The sequence below is a fragment of the Euprymna scolopes genome, chromosome 6, assembly GCF_053919585.1.
Source record: "Euprymna scolopes isolate OS-2025 chromosome 6, ASM5391958v1, whole genome shotgun sequence".
NCBI lineage: Eukaryota > Metazoa > Mollusca > Cephalopoda > Sepiida > Sepiolidae > Euprymna > Euprymna scolopes.
In genome coordinates, this window is record NC_136487.1 from 65,481,407 (window position 1) to 65,494,472 (window position 13,066).

Sequence of the window (13,066 nt, forward strand, 5' to 3'; positions counted from 1 at the left end):
GACAATTATTTTAAAAAAAAATAAATTGTAACTTCACATTTTGTTTTGATATCAACACAAGATGTACTAAATGTAATATAGACACAAAATATAGAAATTGTGATATCAAATTTTCTATATTTTAAGCTAAAAAAATGTTAAAAACACCCCAAAAAACAAAAAAATATCAAATTTACTTGCTTGGAAAAGTTAATTTTAAATTTAATCCAGCCTTCTACATTTCCCCCGGATAGAAAATTTCAACATTAACTTTATTGATATATAAAAAGAAACAAGTTTAAATCATGACATTACAGATTATTCAACTTTACTAGATATGTTATTTTTTACTGTCCTAGTGCATTTTTAAGTACTTATGCAGAATAAAAATTTCATCAAAGTTTTCCAGGCAGTTTACATAAAACGTTGGAAGGTATCAAATGAAAGTTTGGGATTTTTAGTTTTGCAGGGTGCAAACGCTGGCCAATGTTTTCAATGAAAAAAATTAGTATTTCTGTTATTACAAAGATAATTCAATCAAAAATTAATTGAAAAATGAAAATATTTTTGGTTGTTATATAAAGAAAATACAATGAATATTTATTGGACAATTTTTACAAAACTTTACGAAAATTAAAAAAAAAAACGAAAAACAACAACAAAAAAAAACAAACATTCATTTTAAGGTAAGCTTCATAAATAAACATTATTTTTTGAATAACAACGGTTAGCAAACAAACAAAAAATTCATTTTTTATTTCAACAATTTTTGGTGTTTTATGTAAACTGCCTGGAAAATTCCAATGATAGCAAGATTCTTATTATGCAGAAGCACCCAAAGTATTTTAAAACCTGGTTAAACCACATTTAAACAAGAGACAGTTTTAACAATGCAATTTATATTTGTTTCTTATTTGGCATTATTAGGACAACAACAACAACAAAAAGAACAAAATTGAAACATTAAAAAAATGACTTAATTTTAGATTCAACCAAAAACAACAAGAAACAAAACCGACCAAAAGCATTAACAAAATAATTAGAACAATTTTTTTTATCCTTACTTCTTTTATGTTTCTTTAATCTTCAAATGCCTAACATAATATAAAATTATCAATAAAATGTCATTTGAAACAGAAAAGTCTCTGAAAAGAAACAATTTCCTAAAAAAACAAGATTAGTTTCCAATATGACAACAATTATGTTCATGAAATCAAATATGGCCGACAAACTTATTTTTTTATAAATCTTAATGGCTACACAATTCTAAAACAGCCAATAAAAACAGGTATGTTTTATCAAATCTTTTCTTCAAATCTACTTTCAACGAACATTTATTAGGCTAATCTTGTGCCGTTCATGTTAACTTGTCACTCGGGGTAGAGTTTAGAACAGTAATGTCCATAGTGCAATGTTACGTGCAAGTAAACACTAGAATTCGTTTTTTTTTTGTTTTTGAGGATGAATTGGAATTCAGATTCTGCAGATTTGTCTTCGATAAATAATGATAATTGAAATAATCCAATAAACAAAGTAACAGATGATTTTAACCAGAGTTAGCACTTTACACAGACTGATACCACAAGTGCATTTGAAAAGTTTTATTACCACACAAGCTGAAAGGCCTAACATAAAAATCAATAATAGGTTCTTTGATATGACAGAGGTGCCTTCAAAATGAAGGTTTCTGTTTAAAGCACAATTGAAGCATGATACTTGGCTTTTTCATTTCAAACTTTAATTCAAGCCATTATATATAAAAAATAATTTTATAAAATAAGCAGTAGGTTCTCTACATTGCAATGTAGACTAAAATGTATTGTGAACTAAGTCACTGCGGAAAGGCATGTGAAGTTTCATTCCAGTGCACCATGATGGGTCCCCAACTAGAGTAGACGATCGACTGATTTGATTGAATAAAAATGTTTGGATGTGAAACGTTCATTGATCATCATTCAATCTTGGCCAATGTCGGGTCTATCTGCTAGTTTTTCATAATTTTTGGCGTACAACTAATACTTTTCACTGATAAGTAAGTATATTCATAAGTTCTTGTTATTTTATTTTGAGCTGCCATATTTTACTTGTGCCTCAATATAAATACACACTAAAACAACTAATAAATGCTTGATTGGGTTGATTTAATGGCATGTCAAGTTGTTTAGAGTCATTTTATGTCTAAAAGATTAAAAGGTTTATATAAAGTATATATTTTACAAGGTAGGCATTTTGGATTATTTCTACATGACCCGTCTCTGTAGATTATTGAAAATCAAGGTGCAAGACAAGATACCAGACAAGTTTTAAGCCGGTCAAATCTCCCATTAGCACACATCATGTAGCAGCAGTACCAGGTTCATTTGGCAAGTACTATATACCTTATGTCAGTTTCACAGCTCCCAAAACAGCTCCTTTATAGTGAGCTGTCCAAAGGAAAAAGAATCGTAGGAAGACAGCAGAAACGGCTCAAGGACAATCTGAAGGTCTCTCTCAAACAGTTTAGTTTGTATTTTAATTCATGGAAAAGATCTAACCAAAGACAGATGTTTCTGGTGTGCTACAGTTCACAAAGGGGCTACAATTGCTGAATCTGCATGCAATAAAGAATGCAAGAGAAAACGCGACATTAGAAAAGACAGAGCAGTCAGCACCTCTGCTACAAAATTATCTCACAGGTGTCCCACATGCAGGATATACTCCAAAACTTTAATCGGTCTAACAACCCATTTCTGAAACCACAGAACAATTGCATGACACTTGACTTTTTCATTTGAATAACCAAAAATGCAGGTTACAAATAAGTGAAAAATTCAAACACTCGATGGATGAGCATCAGGTATTCTTGTTGTATATGAAAACATTTATAAATGAGGTTTTTTGGGTTGTTTTGTGTGATTAGCATGTTTAGTTCATTATATATTCTAGTATAAATGGATTTTTTTGTGAACAGCTCTAATAGTGTCTATTTTCAGTTTCTTAAACAGCTCCTTCATTCTTTCAATGCTGTGATAACAACATTGCCTGGTGAAAGCAAAGTCACCACATTCTATCAGGATGCGTTGGACGGTGTATTTTCTCTGGCAACCCAAGCATTCAGGAAGTCACCTCTGTTTCAACATGAAAGAGATTGTCATTTTCATGTGACTGATATGCAATTGAGACACAGTCACTTGATGTTTTTTGCGTTCTAGCTCCCATTTTCATAGACAGGGTTAAAAGCAAAATTTTTTTATTTTTTTTTTTTACATATGTTCTAAGTCAGCTTCCACTTTTTAAAAGTCTATTTGTTTAAGTTATGAGTGAAGATTGAACTCACAACCTATGAGAAAGGTAACAACTGATTATTAAACTGCAATAAGCAAATTCATTTTTGTAAGAAAAAGACGAAACAATGAATTATCTGTATTCCCATTGGTTAAGGAGAATTGATTGAGGTCTGAAATCTGCTGCCTCAGGATAGAAAATGAAGAGAATAGAGAAACGAGAGAAAACATCCAACGATTTGTGATGCTCATTAAATTTTGACCGAGGCAACAAGTTGGTTATTATTTTTGTACTGATCCAGTGAAATTGAGATTTGACAGTTCCATTAAAGTCAGAGTGTAAACGCCCCCCCCCATCGAGTTTTAAAACTATTTTCAGAAACATTAAACTTTCATGTGTGGTACCGTTTTAACTTGGACCTCTATTGTTCCTAATATTCATAAATGACCTCCCCGACAAAATTGCCTCTGAGATGGGTATATACGCTGATGACACCAGACTCTATACCAGGCACGACAGGAAAACAAATGAACACATATCTAAAGAAATGGCAGAAACACTAGAGGATGACCTCCAATCTGTAGTGGAATGGGGACAAAAATGGATGGTCACGTTCAATGCCGCCAAAGACTAAACTTGTTTCTTTTAATAATTACAAGAAATCTTCTCTACCACCAATAGCAATGGCCAACGACTCTTTATCTGTGAATGCATCTTTCAAACTCCTTGGCCTAACGTTCACAGGAAACACGAGTTGGAACAATTACATTGAGAGCATTGCCAGGGCTGTTGCGGAGAAGATAGGCTCTCTCTCTACCGTGCTAGAAAGCTGCAAACACACGAAAGTATCCTGCACCTCTTTAAGGCCACCATTCACCCATATATGGAGTATTGCTGTCATATTTAAGCTGGTGCATCTGCTACTAGTCTCTCGCTCCTAGACAAGGTTCAAAGGAGAGTCGCCAATCTGATAGGCCCTGAACTGGCATTTAAGCTTCAGCCTCTGTCCCATCGATGAAATGTTGCATCCCTCTGCCTGTTCTACAAGTATTTTAATGGTGAATGCTCTGACAAACTGCAAGCACTTGTGTCCCCACAACGTAAACACCCTCGAAAACCCGACAGGCAGCTAAATCCCACCCCCCACACAGTAGAGATCCCTAGATGTAAAAGATCTTTCTACACCAGTAGTTTCCTCTCCAGAACCGCTAGACTGTGGAATTCCATTCCAGGTCCCTGGTTCCCCAACTGTACTGACATGCAAAAGTTCAAGTGTAACGTAAACCGACATCTTGCTGCCCAAATCCCTACATAGTACCCCAGTAGTTGTTGCCCCTGATAGTAGCCCCCTACACCAAAGCGGCAATGTGCCTTGTTTGGGGTGAAAATGTAATAAAAGAAAAGTAAAAAAAAAAAAAAAAAAAAAAAAAAAAAAAATTAATATTTTAAATCAACATTTTGTTTTCATTATATCTGAAAACCTTTAATGTGAATACATAAACAATGACACCAACTATATTTTAGTAGTTCAATAAGCCACCTAATTATGATCATTCAAACTGCCAGAAATTAGAAAATTTTGCTGTCTTGCATGATATTGGTTCAAAAGCCAATGTTTAAAGTGAATAACAAAAATGCAAGTTACAAATAAATTAAAAATTCAAATAAATATGTCATCTTGTGGTAAATGAAAATTAATAGAAGCAATAATTAGTTGATCATTGACGAACCATTTTGCTCTAACAAAAAATAAAAATGTGCAAAAATGACACAAAAATATAGCTTTGTTCATATAGGTTTCATTTTAACAGCTAAAACATTAATCTACTTAATATGACTCGGAACACTAGAGATCAAGATAGATATTTTAATAGCAAAGCAATAAAAAAACAAACCCTCAATTTTGAAAAATCTAAAATTTGACAAAGCACAGCGCTTCTACGCTATCAGAAGGAAATTTCAGAAATCGTAATACTGAATTTCATATGAAAACAATGGTATCTACACATTCCTTGTATTTTTAAGATGATTACATCCAAAAATTACGAAAACCGATAAGGTAGAAAATTATTTATTAAAGAAAATAGAATTTGAAGAAAATGATCGTGTTTGCTTATATAAGACACAGGAGAGTTCAGAAGAGAGGTAATTTTCCATTTCGATTTATTTTATAAAAACAAGATGGCCACAATTTTTCACTTGCTAACACGATTAAAGTTCTTTTTCTTCATAATTCAGTAATATTTAATTAATTTCAACTGCATAATTTTGAAGCTTACATTCTAATTTCTGTAAGATCAGTAGAAACTATTGTTTTTTTTTTTTTATCTGAAAACATTTATCGACCACAATTTACAAAATTTCGTTCTGATAGTGTAGAAGCACCAACATTTCTTTAGTATTTCATTCACTAAAATTTTCAACTACTAATTTTCTGTCAAAGATGATTTGAAATCTTATATTAAGCCCACCATATTGACGAGTAGAGTAGCCCTTTTTTGTTTAAAGAGGAAACTAGCTTTATATGCATAAAATTACATAATATCATGTACACCAAATTTGAAAACATCAACATTTTTTCATAAATAAATAAATCGCCTGTCACTGAAAATAGTAACCTATAAATATAGGAATAAATTGTGGAACAATGAAAAACAAACAAAAACAACAACTATTAATGATACAAGAGAAAGAATTGCACATTCATAAATAAAAAAATACATTGTGTTGAACCTCAAATTTTATCAAATAAAAAAATTGAAAAAAAAAAAAAAAAAATATATATATTTAAACACACACACACACACACACACGAGGGACATTCCACAAGTAATGTCTCCTATTTTTTCATTGCATCTGAATGGATTATAGGAGATTGCAAATTGCATTGTTATACTGACTGAACTTAAATATTCATAACCTGAAAAGTTTCATCTCTCTGTTGCAGATATTGATGGTGTGAGACTAAGAAAGCAACCTCTGTCATGGACGTGCATCGAAAGCAGAGATGCGTCACTGAAGACATTGAACCGATCAACATTTACCAGCGCCTGTTGAACGTTTACAAAGCTGATGCAATTGATGTCAGCACAGTTAGGAGATGGGTTCATTGATTTCAGAATGGCGACAGCGATGTGAGTGACAAAGCACGCTCCGAATTTTTATGGGCGAGGAGGGATCAAAAGAAGCCAGCAAAAGTGCATTGAAAATGGTGGTGACTATGTAGAAAAATTAATTCTGGAGCACAAAAGGTTGCTCATTTTAATGGTACCACTTGCGTTTTCAGAGTTCTTCGACATTTTAGTTTTTTTTTTTTTTTTTTTTTTAGTTTAAAAAAAAAAAAAAAAAATAAGGGGCCTTACTTTTGGAATGCTCCTCATGCATATACATCTTCCTTTTTGTTTCGTTTTACTTCAGTTGAAGTTCTCCAACATCAAAGGGCTCCTTCCTAGGATCTAAGACTTGATAGGGGTAACGCATAGATATTCGAATTCCATTAAATCTTTTTTATCTCTCAAATGTTGTGTTAGTAAAGAAGTTAACAATTTTCCTCTCTCCAATTAACCATTTAAATATGTCATAACATATCTTTCTTGTAGTCTTGTAGTCTCTTGGTCTTACTGGATTACAAGACAAGAATTCATCTAGTCTGATGGATTATCCAGCTATGTGCTGTTACTATAGGCAACAACACTTGATGCAGCATTCATCATATTACTCACTGTGGGTTAGTCATACAAAGTAATCTTATTTGGATTTTAAATACTATGCGAGTATAAATATTTGGTCAGGGTTTCCTGGTATGGCTAAATGTAGCCTCATGCTAGGTTATCCTTACAAACCCCTGTAGAGAGATGATATTTTGTATGAATTTAAAGTCTCAGTGCTTGTTAAAATATAGTTGACAAATCGATTTTTTAAATGTATTGTTTTAAGCAAAAACAATATTACGCACTTAATTATCATGTCGGAAATAGTAATATATCCAAAAATTATGAAAAAAACTGCTATTGTGTTTTTATTAAAAAAAAGTCTATCGCTATAGACAACAAATATTGCAGCCACGACACAAGGATAATGTCTAGCAGGCATTCAAGTTCTCTCCATATCTATATATGTCATTACATAGTTGTACTAAATGCTCATGTATGGTGGATTTTAATATGCCAACCCTTTCTGCTAGTTCTTGATGTTGTGTAATGTGGATTATTTATTCGCAATGTTTTGCTTTGATCATCATCTGTGGAGAGTAGTTTGCTAAGTGTTTTTCATCATTTAAGGCTAAAATTTCCAGCTCAAAATTTTACGAACCACTTGCAGGACATGTCTTCCATCACAATGAACCTGCAAGAAGACAGGTTTCTGAATGCAAAGAGAAGAGCTGGTTATCCACGTGTCACATTGGAGACGATCATTGGAGGGGAAACTGATCAATGCTTTATTTACATCTGACGTTGGATGACTCGAGAGAGATGACTGGCTTCGACATTGATAACATTTTGAATCTGTTTCAGCTGATATAGTCTCCATTTCTTAATGAAACGATTCATTCAACACAATCTGCTATTTAGCCTAGGTGTAAATTGTTCATACGTTTTCAAATTGAATTATTATGTAAGTGAATATGACTGATCTAAGCAGAGTTCAACTAAGATGATTTCCCAACATGCAAAGAAAGTGGAAAATATGAAAGGAAAGGTTCAATAAAGGCAAGAGAAAAATGTCCAAATCTTAAATTTATTTTACATTTCAATAAATATTATTCAATAAAAACATTATATATATATATACGCACATATATAAAATTAAAAAGATAAAGAATAAAAATTACATGGAATTTTATTGTATCATCAAATCAATAAGAAAAGAGGAAAAAAAAGAAAAACCCCTTTAGGTCATGCCATTTCAAGTCTAAATGCTTCTCATCAATATATATACATATTCAAAGGTGTGGAGCTATCAACATTTAATGTTTTTTTAAATACTTTGGTTTATTCTTTAATATTTTCATTTTTTTCAATTATTATAAGTTTGGTGTACAGACGTTTAGATAGTAATTGTCTGTGTTTTCATTGATTGAGATTGTCGGACTGACTTCCTCATCTTGGTTGTAATCGTCACAACGTTTCGGCCGTTTTGCCCTCCGGCCTTCAGGTGTTTTGTATCGAACTGGGGAACCGTTTGTTAGGAGTCTCGAACCCAACCCTTTATTATTATTACGGGGGTACCGTGTTCTCTGTTTTGAATGTTACTTTTTTACTGCCTTCGTTCAGGATTGAACCTTTGGGTAACTGTAAACTTTGATACAACGTCCTAGGACCACTCGGCCATATGTCACTAGGACAATTCTTAGTTGATTTTTGTTAATGTTAAACCTATGTTGTTATTCAAGGTTCAATAAAGGCAAGAGAAAAATGTCCGAATCTTAAATTTATTTTACATTTCAATAAATATTATTCAATAAAAACATTATATATATATATAGACCTTGAATAACAACATAGGTTTAACAGTAACAAAAATCAACTAAGAATTGTCCTAGTGACATATGGCCGAGTGGTCCTAGACGTTGTATCAAAGTTTACAGTTACCCAAAGGTGCTGAGTTCAATCCTGAACGAAGGCAGTAAAAAAGTAACATTCAAAACAGAGAATCAGCAACTCCTAGCTGGAGTCCGAACACGGTACCCCCGTAATAATAATAAAGGGTTGGGTTCGAGACTTCTAACAAACGGTTCCCCAGTTCAATACAAAATTTCGGCAAAACGGCTGAAACGTTGTGACGATTACAACCAAGATGAGGAAGTCAGTCCGACAATCTCAATCAAGACGTTTAGATGTTCATAACGCGTTTCAAGAAGTTTTGGATTTCTTCAGATATTATTTTGTGAAAAATGTTAGTTTTGGGAAATCAATGTTTCTCTTACAAAATAAACTGTGTTTTTAAAAGATTATTCAGATACAATTCAAGTTCAATTGTGTTGGTAGTTGGGTCAAATTCAGCAAGTTTGTTTATTTTTATGGATTTTATTATTTTATTTATGTGTGTATGTGTGAGAGAGGGGAAAGCGTGTGTGTGTATGTATTTCAATGTGTGCTCTGCATAATTTTTTTTTGTGTGTCAGTGATTTTTATATATATCTAAACATCTTTACAAGGGACTGTTTATCACGATCAACTTTGAGACAGCATTCTCATCCAGTCACTCATGCTCAAGTTTGAAAACAGTATTTTGTTGCTCAATGCCCAGATTGAATAGACACATCCCATTTTATTGTTATGTATAAAAATAAAACAGAAAAAACATACAAAATGCTGTTGGATTTTGCCAGATTAAATACTGATAATGCGTTTTGTGTTCAACAATTTTTGGAAAAGCACATTATTATATTTGTTAAAAATCTAAATATTCTGACAAATGTATTAAAGAGAAAGACAGGATAAATATAAATACATGTATAACATAATCCCATCTGTATATATATATAAAAAAAAAATTATTTACAAGCTAGAGAAAAGGCAAATCGAGATGTGTAAAATTTGAAACAATTTTTAGATATGTTCAAACATCTATTAAATAAAGAACAGTTTAATCAGTTTGTTCAAGCTGGGGATGGGGCATCCTACTGAATGCTATACATTCACTTGCTATCTCATATATTCCAACTGAGAGATTTTTTTAAAGATTCTAACTGTCCTTTTAAGTACAACTGCTTGAATCTCTTACATTTGGTTCACCGGGTATATTTGCTAGGTAGTTTTTGAGAATCCTATAATTACCGGAATGATGGAAATCTTCCTAAGATTCTAGTTTCTTTTTATGCCATACATAAGACCTTGGTATTTCGTTATCTTTTCACTCTCTCAGCTCTGTTTAACTCAGCATCTTTGAGGACATTAACTTCTACTAAGGTTGCTTCTTTCTCCTTATCCCATATCACTATCTCAGATTTAATCCATTTTCAAGGTACATAGCTGTAGGAATTGCATAGTCATAGTGAATGGTATATTACTTATATCCAACTGTTCTTTTTGGTAAATGTTTCCAAGACTTGCAAGACAGCTGTCTGTGTGTTTGTATGTCCACTAAACCTTCAAAAATACACAACAAACCACTACAAAGTTGGTATATTTTTTTATCAGTGTAACCATGGAAAAATAATATCTAAAATTTAGAAAAAAAAAAAAAAAAAAAAAAAAAAAAAAAAATAGAAAAGATTCATCCTAGGGTGGGGATGAGGGAGGGCACATAGTCATTTATATAATTCAATGTTATCAAAAAATAATCACGATTTTTAATGTTATCATGTATTAACGAAAATGAGTCAGCATTTTTTTTCAAATTGAAAGACACCAACTTCAGCTTTAATTTATCGCTTCTTAACTATTGTTGTTTCTCTACACAGAAAGAGGATGGAAGAAACTTAAGTCTTAGTGGTCTGGAGGTAACCAGAATTTTAGTTTTTAATCTTCACTTAAAAAAAAAATTCTTTTCTAGAGGAGCGTGGAAGTGAGAAATTTTACACTATTTAACATCAATTTAGTTTTTTTCTTAATGATCCTGGGCAATTCCAGATAACCCTGTTAGTCCTTAATAAGCTACGATTTTATTTTTTATCAGCAAACAGGCAGATTTAATGAAAACAGTAAGGAAACTTAGTTTAAAGTGGGGAGGGAAAATGGATAAAAGTATAACATACTTTATAGTTAGACTAGACAGTTCTTGTGCATTCTAAGTGAATATCTATATAAAATAGTGATGGGACGATTCTAATATTTTACCCCGATTCCAATAAAATTACCGATTCTGTACTAAATTTCCGATTCCTATTCTTTATAAATCTCTAAATATTTAACTATAAAAGTGTTATTTTGTCCCAATTACCATAAAAACGCATTTTAAATGTGCATGTATTTTCTCAAACGTAAAAACACATTTGTGAGGGTATGATCTAGAGATTTTAGTCTTACTGGAAGTTTAACTCAATAAATATTTATTATTTTATTATTACTACAAGCAGTGGACGATGTTTCTTAAACCAAAATCAAATAAAAAAGATAATTTAAGGAATCGGTTTTGGCATCGGACAATAAGCTCAAATTTTTCTGATTCCGATTCCAATACCCCAAAAAGCTCTGACTTTTTCTGATTCCGATTAATCGTCCCAACACTAGTATAAAAAAAGTAATGCATCTTAAAAGTAAGAACACCATTATGTACTTATGTGTACGTGCCATGTCGAAATTAGTAAAAAGTCCAAAATTTGTGAAAAACTATCAAGTAGATTTGCTATAATAGAACTATTTGTTTTTTTACAAAGAAAAAAAAAGGAGCAAAATTTAACTGAAAACAAGGAAGATAAGGCAGTTTGTCATATGTAATAGAAATGTTTTTAGCATTATAAGAAACTTTTTAAGACAAAAAAAATTTTTTTTTAAATCACATGAAAATAACAGCAATTTATTTAAATAATAAAAATGAAATAAAAGGATGTAACAGAACATATATACATATTGGCTGCTCAAGAATCAGAATTATTTGGTCAAATTGATAGACTACAGTTACCTCCCCTGGATTCTGAGAACTCTTCAAAATTAACAAATACAATAAAACTGCATTATTTGGTAAATTTCATTTTTACTTCTAATTATTTTTCTACTAGATCATTTTTCATAATTTTTTTGGAATTTTAACTAATTTCATCTGGACTCATAAGTACATAACTGTTTTTTTTACTTAAACTGCATTTTCTTTAATTTTTTTTTTAGATATCCGCTTATAGTACACAAGCACCAACTAGACAACCCAATGAGTTATGCATCAGAAAGTATACTATTAAAACTTTGATGTTATTTTGCGTAACAGCTTCTGCTCCTTCAATTATTTACACCATTATATTTATTCCCTTACAAAGCCAGAGCATTTCAAAAAGTCAGATTATATGGTGATGTCACAATGCCAAGTTAGCAAGCAAAATAACTTATGTATTTCTAAATTATACATTTTTGAAAGAATAAATTCATATGAAAATGTACAATATTATCAACCCTGTTCTGTCTTGAGAGACAGTGGATTCCTTGTACAAGGGTAGCTGTGCTTATGAAGTAAGGTTTGTGCAATCATCGACCACACCTCTCTAGAATCGACACTACATGATTAAAATGACAGGGAGAAGTCCAGGATGATTGGAAACAATACCAAGATAAACAGAGAGTTCCTTCAGATTCTAGGGTACTTGTACAGTTTAATCAAGACATTAAAAATGTAAATATAAAAAAAAGTTATATTGTATATATCCGTTATGGAATGAAGTTCTCTGAAAAAAAAAAAAAATTTAACTTAATTTCATCAAGTATTTTTTTTTTTTTTTTTTTTTTACAGCGAAAAAAAAAAAAAAAACAATTTGTTATAATACCGAGCAAAAGGTTCGATTTTTGGGAAGAAAAGCTAGTATTAAAGATAGGGAGGGAGTGTCAGTGCTTTAAACTGAGTTATCTCCTGTGGCGTGTTCAAAAAAATTCAAAGATGGCTACCTTCAACGTGGTGTCATAAAAATGTATTTTTCTGCTGTAAAAAAAAAAAAAAAAAAAAAAAAAAAAGCTACTCGATCAAATTTAGTGAAATTTTTTTTCGGAGATCTTCAGTCCAAAACGAATACGCACAATATAATCTTTTTTCGATATTTTCATTTTTTAATGTCTTCATTAAACTGTATAAGTATCGATTCTAGTATTTCCAAATGGTCACCAGGCTCAATGTCACATACAATATTGCCAGAATATCTTCCCTATATATAATAATTTTAAAAGTATATTCTCTCTAT

The 13,066-nt window shown here is 31.6% G+C and overlaps 1 protein-coding gene across 4 annotated transcripts in view; it reads right to left on the reverse strand.

The window, feature by feature from the left end:
• Nucleotides 1-13,066, reverse strand: part of LOC145277672 (nucleoporin SEH1-A-like) — a 149,754-nt gene that overhangs the window by 63,311 nt on the left and 73,377 nt on the right. Inside the window, exon 11 of one of the 4 annotated variants that reach the window (XM_080129337.1) lies at nucleotides 1,044-1,073. The exons of the other annotated variants lie outside the window; for them this stretch is intronic. Within the exon in view, the coding sequence (XP_079985463.1) occupies nucleotides 1,049-1,073 (25 nt within the window). The 3' untranslated portion in view covers nucleotides 1,044-1,048. The remainder of the gene's footprint in view (nucleotides 1-1,043; nucleotides 1,074-13,066) is intronic. 4 annotated transcript variants of the gene reach the window in all.